Here is a 14,456-nt window from a genome sequence, read left to right on the forward strand (position 1 = left end):
AGATTGACGGTAAATCTTGTTTCTATTTGCTAGCAATTTATTAAGAAAAACTGATAATTAATATTTTATTAATCATATGATGCTCTGATGATGAAGAGGCAACACCTCGTCACACTTATCTTTTTAACTAAACAATAATTTCTTCCAGAGTAACAACACACGCATACAATAAAACAGCAGCTGGTTGGAAGTGAGATCTGCACAGTTCACAGTTGGCTTCTGTATGGCCATGGGCCCTGCAAACTTTTGAAAAAAAAAAAATTAATATAAATTGTAGAATACCAATGTGTTGAGTATACTTGTTGTTTGTAAATACATTTTTTCTTCTCGTTTATTCCATAATTTTTGTAAACATTACAGTTAAATCAAATTCCACATAACTCAAACATGCATCACCACATCATTTAGATATTTATTCTTTATATATGGTTATTGGTACTATGAGGTTATTATTATTTGTTGTATTTAATTGATCATATTGCGTTTAAAAAAAAAAACAAATTGGGTTTATTTGAACCCAATTATTTTGTACCTTATTTTTAGCCCAACTTTTTGTCTGTAATTTTCCCCCCACATTTATACTTGCAAAAAACTACAACCATTGATAATTTATTCTTGTAGTTACCTTTGTTTTGAGGACCATACTTCTTCAAAGTTCAATTTCTTTAATTAAACACCTTTATTAAATCAAAAAAAGAAAATTAATATTTAAGAACTAGGTATTACACAAAGAATCAAAGACAATTGATAATGATGATGATTAGTGCAACAAATATGTAAAACAAAGTATTCCAACAATAATTTTTTAACATGCTCAAAATAAATAAACTCTAACAGTAAATATCTTAATGAATTTACAAAATTCTTATGAATATACTTTGGGTGTAGCGTCATTCAAAGAATGTCTTACCATTCATACTAATATATGAAAATTTAAGAGCAAATTATCTGTAAGTACCTCAATTATACACTGATTTTCAATTTAGTACCCCAACTTTAAAAATTTGACAAAAAGTACCTTAATTTTCATTTTGTGTCAAAATAGTACCTCCGTTAGTTTTTCTATCAAATAAACCGTTATATGCTGACGTGACAGGGGTATTTTTGTCTTTTCCCCCACATTTAAAAGATAATAATATTTTAAAAAACTTTTGAATAAAAAAAATTTTAAAATAATTAAAACTTTTAAAATAAACATTAAAAAAATTAAAACTTTTAATTTTCACTGTCCCCTCCCCTCCCCACCCCTACCCAACCATCCCAACCCCGTCCCCCTCCCTTCACCGCCCTCACGCAGCCCCTCCCCTCCCCCTCCCTCTCCCCCATCCCCACCTATCCCCTTATCTCCCCCGCCCCCACCCAGCCCTCCCCTCCTCTTCCTGCCACCACCCAGCCCCCACCCAACCCTTCCCCACCCATCCCCGCCCCCCACCCATCCTCCCTCTCTCCCTGCCCCAACCCCGCCGCACCTCCTCCCCCAGCCCCAACCCCGTCGCACCCCCCACCCCCTCACCCAGCCCCGCCCACCCAGCAGCAGCCCCCCTCGCCTTTGTTTCTTCTTCCCCCACCTAGCGCCACCCCGCCCCACGCAGACCCGCCCCGCCCAGCCCAGCCCAGCCCAGCCCCTCCCCGAGACTAGCTTCTCCCCACCCAGCTCCACCCAGACTCGACCCACTCCTCTTTCTCGCCTAGCCTGGCCAACCCTGCCCACCTCCCTCCACCCCACCCAGCTCCCCCCAAACCCGACCCACCCCCTCCCCCTTCACCCACGCAGACCCGTCCCACCTAGCCCCAGCCCTAGCCCTGCCACGCCCCACCCCACCCCACCCTACCCAGCCCCGCACAGTCCACCCACCCCACCCAATTTGTAAGAATTTTTTTTTATTCAAAAATTTTAAAAATATTATTATCTTTTTTTTTTTGCCAATAAAATATTATTATCTTTTAAATGTGAGAAAAAAGATGAAAATACCCCTGCCACGCCAGCAGATAACGGTTTTTTTGACAGAAAAACTAACGGAGGTACTATTTTGACACAAAATAAAAGTTGAGGTATTTTTTGTCAAATTTTTAAAGTTGGGGTACTAAATTGAAAATCAGTGTATAATTGAGGTACTTATAGATAATTTGCTTAAGATTTAATATATGTATATGTACACAACTTAACAATTTCATTGGAATTATTTGGTGAGATATTAGATTTAATATATGTATATGTACATGTATATTAAAATAAAAAAACTTTTAGAAACTATTGAAATTATTTGGTGAGATATTGGTGAGAATTAAACATTCATGTTTCGGCCTCCGCAAACCTAGAATCTTGTATATGCCTCTGTCTGTATAGAATATATATAGCTTCTCATTATTGTCCTTTTCCACCCCTTTTGTGGTAAATGTTAAAACTCCCCTTCCAAATTTTGTAATGTTTAAAAAAAACTCACGTTTTAAAAGAATTTCAAATCCACCTGTTTTTAATTTCAAACACTCTTCGAAAGCTAGATTTTTAAGCATAGTTTTGGGTTGTCACTATTTGTTAGTGACAACAAGCATTCTAATGCGCAACAAAATTGCTTCCTAGACTATTTTGTGTATGAAAACATTGAAACCTCTAATTTTAACTTATTTATCGTTAATCTTATACTGCATTCGAGTAGAAGTAATGTGATATATATTTGGAGCTACAAGTTAACAAACTCAAACATTGTTAATACATAGAATTAGAATTTTAACATTTATCTTCAACTAAATGGTTTGTGTCTGTCCAAGCAGAACTATATATAAAATAGCAAATCTTGTAAGGACGATCGAGCACCAACATTAATTCCCATCTCCTTGGCTAGCTTCTTTATGTGTACCCACATGCCCCTCATTAAGAATGTTTAAGGCAAATTAATTAGATGTAAGAGAAATATTATTTAGTGAAAAAAAAAATAAAGATATTTTTTGGAAACTTCAAAATGTGATTTTGGAAATATGGGTTTTTATGAAGGTGAATTTCGCCAAATTGAATTGGCATTTCACATAGACGAAATGTCATGTAAATAATGTGGTGAATTGGTGATAGTATGAAAAAATCGAAAAAGTGAATTAAAGAATATTTGATATAAATTTTTGAATGGACTATAATGCTTAAGTTAGTACTTTAGAGAGAGTAAGAGAAGTGAATTGACATATTAGAGCTATGGGACATCAAAGGCTCATTAAGTGCGACCTAGTGATCATTAACACAGCTAGTAACTTGGCTTAAGTTCTGAGTTGTTATTAGCTCTCACTAACGAACTTCCATTAACTTTTCAACTTATTCAATATTGATGGGCCGAACTGGTATGGATATGGAATTTCAATCATATTTGATGGGCTTAATCACCTTTCCAGCCCACAATCCATTTCACACATTTGGCCATCCGTGTGGCCCTGCATTTAGACACCACTTGTACATGTGCTTTTGAGGCTTTCATTTGCGCCTTTTAACTCTAAAGTTGGGGCTTTTCTTTTGGGTATACAAAATTCTTTGTTCTTGCTTAATTATTCTGTTTTCAAATGATCCTCCAATGGCATACACTTCAAATCAAAGCGATGTTCATTCAAATCCTTGCTCCAAGTACTTGGATTCCTCATCATGTCGATAACATTGTCTAAGTGGTAGCTCAACCCGCCAAGCACCGCCAATTGGCCTTTTATAGGGATTTGAATGAATATTGCTTAAATTTTGACGTGTGTTTCAGCTTAGGACTTAAATTTTATTTGATCCAATTGAGTACTATCCTTAATTTATTTTTCATTAGTCTATTTAACTGAAGTGTCAAATGTTTACGAGTACCAATTGAGTACCTTAATACTTTGAAGGACATATTTACCTTTGGGAAAGTGACATTTCTATTAAATAGACTAGTGAAAACTGAATTGAGGGTTTATTAGACATAAAATACAAATTTGGGTATTCAATTAGATCAAATAAAATATTCAATTACATCGAATAAAAGTTTAAGTACCAAGTTAAAACATGGGTTAAAGTTTGAGTACTAAATCATTATTGACCATTATATGAAGGCTGCTTCTAGTTGCACCTTTTTTTTTGTTTTTTTCTTCTTTTTAACATTCCCCTAAGAAATTGGGTCATTAAGAGGCAAGTCTAAATAAGAGAGACCAAACAAAAAATAATTCAATTCCCTTAAAATTAGACGATCTAATCTACTTTTAATTTTGACAATATCATTGTCACATAGTGACATGCATGTAATTGTTAGCTAGTGACATCTAAATTAAGAAGTTAATTACCTTAATATGAGCTTTTATTATATATTACTTTTGGAGTATTAATCCACTAATTAAGACAAGAAATCAATACACATAAATCCAATAAAAACAACCATAATTGCTCAAAATTGGACAATTTATATGTGCCCCAACCCCCAAATGGTAACTATATCCCTGTTTTTTTCATAATAATTTCCATTTTGTCATTAAATAAAATAAAAGAAAATTACAGATTTAGTCTACTTAATTTATAGCTAATTCAATTTTGGTCCATGAGCTTTTTTAAGTTATGTTTTAGTCCACTAATTGTTCTACTTGTTCAATAAAAGTTCATATTTATTTTCTCAAATTTGGTCCGCATTTTACCCTATCAAATATCACTCAAATTCAACAAATATATACTTGTTTTAAAGCTATGCATCTCCTCTTTACAACTTTATAAAGATCATTCAAATCGGAGTTCTAAAACTCAAGATAATTAACTTCAAAGTAGGGTACTCGAAACAACCCATTTTTTCCAGAAAATTTTTCAGATTTTTTAAACTTCGCCTAACTTCAATTTTCTTCGATTCTAATACTCTAAATTGGTTCCTATGACTACGAAATGATAAAATACAACTTATACTTCAATTATAATTGAAGAAAACACAACCCAAAAGGATTTAAAATCATTCAAAAACTGAAATTTAGAACTGGACCTTTATTCAACAAGTGGAACAATTAGTGAATCAAAACAGAACTTAAAAAATATCGTGGACCAAAATTGAACTAAGTATAAAATAAATGGACTAAATCTGTAATTTTCTCAATAAAATAAAGAGAGAAGTGGGGAGGGATCTGGTTTCGAGGGTAGTGGCAAGAGGCGCGATAAGGGTGGACAATGGTTATGGGGTGAAGTCGAGTTGGAGTTGGGGATGACAATTTTACCCATTGGGTCATACACACAATATCAGTCCTATACCCGCCGAAATTTGCCTACACCTTATTCATACCCACTTACATTTTCACGAGTATTACCCATGCCCTAACAATACCTACATTATTCCTACGTACATTTTCGAAGGTATTATGCATGGCCTATCCATACACGATTGTCACATGTATGTGTTACCCATTTAAGCTATCACGAGTATTAGACCTAGGAATCTGAAAGTTGGACCGAGACATCAGACCTTGGAACCCAGGACCCAAGTCTTTGAAACCTCGAATTATGTACCTGAGACCCGAGACATCGGACCTAGGAACCTAGGACTCAAGGTTCGGGGTCTTGAACTCGGGAACTTGGGACCCCAAACCCGGGACTCCAAAATTGGGATCCCGGACCCCCAAAATTGAATCCTTTGACTTGGGACATCAGACTTAGGAACCCGAGACTTCAAACCTAGCAATCCCAAATAGAACGGGTACCCTTAGGTAAAATTGTCATCCTTAGTTGGAGTTTTTGGTTTTAGATGTTATGTGTTTATTTTATTCTTCATTTATTAAGTTTTATTAGGGTAGATTTAAAAAAAAAAAAAAAAAAGTCTCAGCAAAACAAGCGGGTGTATTTAGAAATACAGAAAAGTGTATGGGCCGTGTGGCAATAATAGCACCCAAAACAAAAGAATCGTCTATATTTGACCACAGTCCAAACGCGTCATAACTACTTCGTGTACCTCCCGTTTCCGTCTCCGTCGCAAACATCTCTCATTCTCTCTCTCTCTCTCTCTCTCTCTCTCTCTCTCTCTCTCTCTCTCTCTCTCTCTCTCGGCGAAAATGGATGCCATTGACTCAGTAGTCGATCCACTCAGAGAGTTCTCCAAGGACAGCATTCGACTCGTCAAGCGGTGCCACAAGCCTGACCGCAAAGGTAAAAGCTTTACACACACATAAAATTCAGATCTGCGTTTTTTCTAGATCGGGTTTATAGAAAGTAGGGATTTTGATTCGCTTTTTATTGATTGTGGTGTAGAATTCACGAAGGTGGCGCTCCGTACAGCGATCGGGTTCGTAGCAATGGGGTTCGTCGGGTTTTTCGTGAAGCTGATCTTCATTCCCATCAACAACATCATCGTCGGCTCTTAGGTATCGAGTTATATCTCAATCTGATTCTAATCAAATTAATTAATTAAATTTATTGAGATTTATTTGACATGCACCTGATGAATGTATGATTTTCTTAGAAATGTTTTTGCGTAATTTTACCAAGAGTTTTGTTTCAATCATTGTGTGTTATGTAATACGATTATACAAGTGCTTAGGATGTTGGTCAATGTGTTTTGGGAAATTTTAGTAGTTTGTGATGCCTTGGAGATTGAATGCCATTTTGTGTTTGTTGTTCAATTTTATGCATGAATCCAAAACTTTGATAAAGAAGGTATCTTTTGTGTACTCTCTGACAATATGGCTAGATTAGCCTGTTTGAGAGAGAGAGAGTAGGTATTTGATGCATGAATGAGAAATTTTTGGTTTAGTAATTTGGTGCATGTTTGTTGGTTTTGAGCATTTAAGCACAGTATGGTTTACAAATAGATGAGAAAATGAGATAGGTATCCATTGGTGTTGCATCTTGGTATTGCTTAGAAAATATGAGGTGATATGATGTAATGGGTAGATCTGCTTGTGACATGAATGATTGAGAAGTTTGTGTTCTGCTTTTACACTGTTGTTGTATTATACTGCCTTGTGATATCTGGAAGTTGGATATCAAAGCCTGAACAGTTAACTCAAACATTGATTATATGTGGAACCAAACTAGTCCAATATCCATATACCTTGAACTTTATTTGCTAGTTACATGTTTAGTGGGTTTATGAATATGTGTAAATGTATTGATTTCAGTGTCATTAGATTATGATTTTTAGAGCATAGACTCTCCAGTTGGTTTAGGAGTGTTCAAAAAACAAAGTTTTTTTTTTTGTTCTAGAGCAGTATGTGGATTGGGGACTGATTTTGTTTTCCTATATAATTTCAGGTATGCAGAAGAGTAAGTTTGATAGATGATAGGTGCAGCAACTTGAATTCAAAGAGAATGCAGTAGTATCTAGTTCTCATTTGGCTCAATTTAAAGATATGTTTTCCTTATTTCTGTAAAACTATGATACATGCTTTTTCTAGTTTTTCATATTTGGGACCTCATTCCATGTGTACCTTATTCTCTTTCCTTTTAATTTCAATTTTGTTGCTCTGCTTTTGGTTTACCAAGTTAATGTTTATCCTGGTGCTCTTTAACCAACGAAGAGCAGCAGGGTTTGTAATGGCCAAAAATATAAAACGTTAGGAATTTTATGAGCTGGGTCAAGAAGACCAGATAAAGTCATATTACAAGCGTACTCACCATAGCACCTGTCGCACCCACATACACACACCTGGTATTGTACCATGTATGTATTTGCTACTATTGTCTAGTGGCCAATGCACAGGGGCTTGCTTGAGCTTGCATCACCTTTAAGCCTTTAGATGATCAGTAGCTATTGCAATGTACTATGTACTTGCTCTTTGATGACATTGAACTTGGCATTCATCCTGTAGATCCCTTGCATAACATATGTTTATGAATAAGGAGAACCAGAGAGCTTCAGTTGAGAGATTTTTTAAATAATCTTATTTAAGGGACGCATTGTGGGATCTACTATGTAATTCAATTGTCCAAACAGTATTAATGAAAATTATTAAATCTCTAATTGTGATCAAATGAAAATTATTTAAATTTCTAATTATGATCAAATAAACAGATGAACATTGTATTTTCGGTGTAATCATTATGTAATCATTCGTTATTTGTATAAATTTTTTCCAAATTAATTCTTGTATATAAACTACAATCAGAGTGGGTGACACTTTATCCCTTAAATAAGGTTTTTCAGATCCGATCTCAATGGAAGCTTTTGTTAAGAGAACTACATTTAAGATAAAAGGATTTATTATACTTTACCACTTGAATTTTGAGTTTAATTTCACTTCAACTCTTAAAAAAAATTGTGTTAATTTACTATATGAATTAAAAATTTGTTGTAATGTACTATCTCTGGGTTATTTTGTTTAAACTTTTGTTAAAATAAGGATGTTTTGGTCTTTTCAAGTTAGTTTTTTATTGTGTCAAAATAGGTAAAATGTAAAAAAAATTATTTTACTCTAACAATAGGAACTTGAAAAAGACCAAAACACTTTTATTTTTAACAAAAGTTTTGACAAAATTAGTCAGATGTAATATATCACTACAAATTTTTAATTCAAGTAGTAAATTGGCATAATTTTTTAAAGTAAATTATTTTAAAGTCAATTTTACAGCTCTTAATGATAAACAAACTCATCTGAAAAGTTGGAATGATGAATAGGTTCACTTTATACGAATAAAGTCAATGTTATGTTTTGTTTTGTGTTTTTGGCGCCGAGCGCTCTGTGGGGTTTTTTTTTATAAATAAAATAAAAAAATTGCCCCTATCATATAATGATAATTATTGCCGTTGTCACACAGTACTAATATATAGGGTGTTTTTATAATTTAAATAGCTATTGTCGTACAGTAACAAGGATTGCCACTGTTTGACAGTAGCAATTTCAAAGTGAACAGTGGCATTTTGCCGAGCGCTCGGTGACCATGGACTAGTCGGTCACTGTGATTTTGCAGGTGGGTTGGCCAATCAGGGTATTTTATGTTTTGGACTTCAAAAAAAAAAATTTTTTTTTTTTTTTTAGGTGGTGAAGTGAGATTAAGTCTAAATTTCAAGTGGGTAAAATGTGAAAAAAAACCAAAATAAAATTAACATAAGTGAACTATGGAAGACAATGATATAAAGTGTAAACCCAATCCAAACCGAATGACCAATGAATGCAATTGTTGCCAGAATGACATCGATTCTAACTTTTGCACAAGACAATATAACACCATTTAGGCATAAGCCCGCTCAATAACATATCCATATACAAATTGATAGCCTCTCTTGGGTAACCCATTTGTGTAAACCTAGTTATCATCAAACTAAACAACATATGCATTTATCAATGAAAATCCCCCACACACATCAGACTCAAGTTACCCATTTTCATGCATATCAAGAAATGTCAAAATGACTTCAAATCCCAATATCATTGTTTACAAAGCAAGAAACCAAATTCCTCTTATTTCCCTCACATACAACCAAAGATTGAATTTGCATATCAAGATAGCTATTAGAAATCTAAAACAAATCCTTTTCTGCAAAGGTGAATTATATAAAGAAAAGTTTAATTGTCCTTATTGAGCAGGGATGTTAAGTTTCCCCTTACGCATGCACATAACAAGAAATCATTTAACTTCATTTGCAATCAAACTGATCTCTGCAGACTCTGTCGTTGTTGATGCCAATGTAATGCTTGACTTATCCCCAGCATCCTCTACTGGCATTTGTTGTGGATATAAGAAAGGCTTTGGAGGCATTTGAAGGCTCTCAATTTCTCCTTGAAGCATCTCTACTACTTTATTCATCGAAGGTCGTTCACTAGGCTTCATTTGTATGCACCACAATGCCACCATGATCATCTTCTTTATGGTTTTCTTTTCCTCCTCAGTGGCATCTTCTATTCCTATGTCATTTCCTTCCCTCAATTGGTCAGAAACCCATGTAGGAAAGTAGATTTGACTAAATTGGCTTGAATGCTCTATGGCTGCATTCAAATTCTTCCTTCTACCAGCCATTTCCATCAACAACATTCCAAAACTATATACATCAGCTTTGTATGAAACTCCTCCAATGTTTTTATAGAATAATTCTGGAGCAATGTATCCCATGGTTCCTCTTGCAGCAGTCAAAGACACAATGCTATTATCCAATGGGTATAACCTTGCTAACCCAAAATCAGAAACCTTGGGAATAAAATTCTCATCTAGGAGAATGTTGTGAGGCTTGATGTCAAAGTGCAAAATTTGCATGTCACATCCGCGATGTAGATACTCAATACCACGAGCCACTCCAAGCGCAATTTCGAACAATTTTTCACAACTTAAGAAAAGAACTCCTTGTTGAGAAAAAATATATTTTTCAAGGGACCCATTGGGCATGAAGTCATATACAAGAGCACGCTTTGATCCATCAACACAAAATCCAATAAGTCGCACCACATTAACATGGTGAATCCTTCCAATGGTAGCAACTTCATTGATAAATTCTTGCCCATTACTTTTGGAGTTACCCAATATCTTGATGGCTACAAGACGTCCACTACGAAGCTTTGCCTTGTATACGATGCCATAGCCTCCTTCACCTAATTTGTCCTTGAAACCTCTTGCCATCTTTTTGATATCCAAGTAAGAGTACCTCACTGGCATGAGATTATTATTGCTCTGCAGAAAGTCTTCTATATTGTCATACATTGACAAGTGCCTTCTTCGCCATTTGTATATTACTAATGCAGTCAGAAAGGGAAGGCCAAATACAAATTTGGCTGCTTGGTAAAGTCCTGCGGTTCATAAAAGTGGAATCAACATAAAGTAAGAAAGGCATTGATTGCTGCAATACTATCAACCATTTAATTTGTTATTGTCCTTGGACAATAAATATGGTTTGAATGATGAAATGCCTTCCAAATCCATCTCAAGATAGCAGTCAGCAATCAAAAGCATAATTAGCTCATTTTCAGTACACTAATATGTATAGGTAATGCTCATTTTCTCCTGTTAGAAAGTTTAATTAACAACATAAAATGCTTAATTGCTTATGTTGTCAAATTGTAAATTTAGACCACACATGCATTTAGTCATAATCAATAATTTAGATTCGTAGTCTTGCAAGTCAACATTTCCCTATATACACACACATATGCTTTGAATCAAATGATGTTGAAATCCATATCTTACCAAGGCAAGCGGTTCCAAGGAGAATGAACGAAACCGTAAAATTATGCACCCATATCGAGAAAACTGTCCATCCTGCAACAAAAGTGACGAAGTCCATCAGATGAATAAGGTAGTTTGATCAATTATAAATGCAAGGACAAAGAAAATTTTAACTACAGATATAAAAGCTGGCTGAAAAGTTGAGACCACTCGCCTGATAATTTGTAGTACATCTTCTCGTACCAAGGTACTAAATAGATAAAGAAAACAACAAGGTTAGCGTATGCTTACTTAACATAAGCGTTGTTGTAATAAGTTATTTAATTTATTTATATTTTAAGATTCAAAACTTTATTTTTTTAAACAGATAATGATTCTATAGTCCACTTTTGGACTCTTAATGATAACTAAACTCACTTAAAATGTTGCAATTTCAAATATGACCACTTTCTGACAAATAAACCCATGTTTTAATTTCAGCCGTGTTTTTTGCACCGAGCGTTTGATGGTTTTTTTTTTTTAAACCGAACCCAAATCCTTAAATAAATGATTTGGGACAAACGCGACCCTATTCATTTGTTAACCCAATTCATATACTCTGATTGATTTGAATTAAGAAATAAATTCATAGACCCCATTTTATCAAAAGGGCATTTCAGTTATTTTAGTTACTATCCCCGAAACCTGTGTTGTCGGTTTCTCTCCAAGTTTGACCTATGACTGATTCAAGCTAAAGGTAGGGTTTAATACTATTTCGTGTGTAGAATTTGTGAAGGTACTTGGATCCGTATAGTTTGGGCTTATCGATCTTTAGACATGGTTGGTTTTGTATTGAAATTAGGGTTTTGGATCAATCACATGAATTGGTGATGATAGTGTTGTTCTAAGGACAACTTAGAGATTTTTCGAATTAGCATGTAAGATCAGGCTAAGCTCAGGATGTCAGGTAGGGGGATCTGGGGAACCTTTGACAGTTAATTGATTTTGTTGAAAAATGTGATATATGTGCTAATACGTGAATTATATATATGAATTATTTGAGTATGTTATGAATTGCTTGAATATTTTGAAATTAATTAATTATTCTATATAAATAGTTATAAATTAATTATTAATGCAATTGTTATTTATTTGAAATATAAATCATGAATGCATTGAGGGATTGTGAATGCAGTGGTAATAGTTGATTAATTGGGATTTAAATTCTGTAGTGTATGCGGGGAGTGAAATTGATAAAACGATCTAAACTCACAAGGCGCATTGGGAACTTCAATTGCAATTGAAGATAGGATGTATAGTAATTTATTTTTCGAGGGACTGAGGGAGTGAGTCAGCATGACATCCATGCATCAATTTAGAATTATAATATATTATTTATTAAAAGTTGTGTGTTTTCACTGAGATTCAATTTAATCAATTATGCATAATGAGGTCATACGTCCCTATTGAGCGGTTAGTGCTCGCCCCCTTATAGACTTTGCAAGTGCATAAATCAAAAATGCAATCTCGTAACTGAACCAACAAGAAGTAATTATTGTGAATAAGCATGAATCGAGTTTGAAGTTGAGTTCAATTTTGAAGTTTTATATGATGTAATGTACATGAGTAAGACGTATGATGTAAATTAAGCTAGAATATAGTTTTGTTGTATTATAGTATTAAGATTTTATTTATGTTTATTTTATTTTCCTCAGTCACATTCTATTATAGGAATTAATTTTATAATTAGAGTGTGATTTACTCTTTAATCTGAGATTTATTCTTAATACAGGATGGGGGGTGACAATAAAATAACAGGAAAAAAAAAATCAACAATTATAGAGCCAACGGCCCAACACCGACACCATCCCTGTATCCACCTTTTTTTTTTTTTTTTTTTTTTAAATGCAGTTGAATCTGATTGTGGCTTGAATCTTATAGTTGTTGATTTACCATGCGAAAATGGAAGTGCTCGTCAGAAGTCGAGGTAGGCATTGACATTATTTATATGTTTGCTAGCTTAAAAAAACCTGGAAGATTTTGCTGAATAACTTATTCTAGCTAGCCTCATATTATAGGTACTCAACTTTGCCCAACCGATTTTTCTTATCTTTTCCCATCAAGCAGTTTTGTCACACAGATGGAGCCGACTCGGTTCTACGGGTGGCAGCCGGTTGGGAGGAGGTCGCCAGAGTCGGTTGGGTTTTGTTTTTGTGATTTTTTATTTTTTTATGGTGGTCAGATCTGATTTTAGCTTTGCTCTCTAGTTGAGGCTTTGTTACATCACTTTTAGTCTGCTTCCTATGAGTTCAGGAATAATTTGGGATCGAGTGGTTCATTCTTTAGCAAAGTAAGTTTAACATCTGTGTATTCACTGTTTGTGTATAGATTGACTCTTATTTTGTGAAAAAAAGTAGTACCTTTATATGACTGTTCGCAGCTAATCTTTTCATGCTCGCCACTGTTGTCACTCTGGCAATACTCATGAATTCCACATTTTCCACATCCGTACCTAAACCATGACAGTTCAAAGCCACGCCCTATTTCATGATACATGCTTTCACAGGACATCATGTACTTGTCATTTGAAGGTGATGCAAAAACTATTTGTGTTATCTTGCAGGACTCCCCCAAATCGAATGAAGTTATGTTGTCACCAACCATGAGATAAGAATAGGTGCTGCTCTTGTTCATTGTACATGAAGCAGTTTCAACAAAGCGAGGAGAATACATCGGATTTGTACACATCAAAAAAATTATAGATGACTTTGCTGTGTACATCTCCACTCCAAATTTATCAAAATAGCTGTAAGAATCTTGTGTACCACTAAAGTTGAAGCGGGTTAAAGAGTAACGCGGGCTGGAGAAGTAGTTGTTGCCTTTCTTCTGATCAACAACATCAGCATCCACAACTCGTATTCTGAAGTTGCTGTAATTGATTGCCAATACGTAATACTTTGCCGAATACAAGTATAATACAGCAGCAGCAGTGCTAGTAGTAGTAGTGTTTGGCTCACAAGATAGCTCATACCTTTTGAACCCACAGTGTTTAGGGTCTCCTTTTAATCGAAATGGAACGCTTATGTTGGTGTTGCCACAGGACAGGGAACAATCAGAATTATCTTTGGCATTCAAAGTTTGTGAACCGAGGGAATGAGGAAGAAGGAGGAGAAAGGCTGTGATATGAGCAGCAAAGAGACTTCCTCTAGACATGGTGAGCGAGCTAGAAGGAGAGGCTGGGAAGGAAGGAGCTAGGGAGGAACTTCCAATTTAATATAAAATTTTACCAAAATTAATTACGAGAAAAAAATTATATGAAATATATGTTTTAGGATAAATGCGAGATGTGAATGGTTGGCACCCATTAAATATTTTTTTAAAAACAACTGACTAGTCAACCAAAAAGCTAGCAAGTCACCCAAGA

At 34.9% G+C, this 14,456-nt stretch overlaps 2 protein-coding genes across 2 annotated transcripts; one reads left to right on the forward strand and one right to left on the reverse strand.

Moving 5' to 3' along the window:
- The first annotated feature begins 5,951 nt into the window (after positions 1 to 5,951).
- On the forward strand, positions 5,952 to 7,377 carry LOC147273540 (protein transport protein Sec61 subunit gamma). The gene is made up of 3 exons (XM_086227346.1): positions 5,952 to 6,109; positions 6,212 to 6,324; positions 7,214 to 7,377. Exons 1-2 carry the CDS (start codon positions 6,016 to 6,018, stop codon positions 6,322 to 6,324), a joined length of 207 nt encoding a protein of 68 aa, XP_086083472.1. The 5' UTR covers positions 5,952 to 6,015; the 3' UTR covers positions 7,214 to 7,377.
- Positions 7,378 to 9,317: 1,940 nt separating this feature from the next.
- Positions 9,318 to 14,384, reverse strand: LOC147273541 (LEAF RUST 10 DISEASE-RESISTANCE LOCUS RECEPTOR-LIKE PROTEIN KINASE-like 2.4). The gene is made up of 4 exons (XM_086257327.1): positions 13,453 to 14,384; positions 11,268 to 11,303; positions 11,075 to 11,146; positions 9,318 to 10,677 (listed from the first exon to the last, which is right to left on the reverse strand). The coding sequence occupies exons 1-4, from the start codon at positions 14,243 to 14,245 to the stop codon at positions 9,527 to 9,529; spliced, it is 2,052 nt and encodes a 683-aa protein (XP_086113453.1). The 5' UTR covers positions 14,246 to 14,384; the 3' UTR covers positions 9,318 to 9,526.
- Positions 14,385 to 14,456: the final 72 nt, after the last annotated feature.

The sequence above is a fragment of the Dryas octopetala genome, chromosome 9 (genome assembly GCF_963921425.1).
Source record: "Dryas octopetala chromosome 9, drDryOcto1.1, whole genome shotgun sequence".
In the NCBI taxonomy this organism is placed as follows: domain Eukaryota; kingdom Viridiplantae; phylum Streptophyta; class Magnoliopsida; order Rosales; family Rosaceae; genus Dryas; species Dryas octopetala.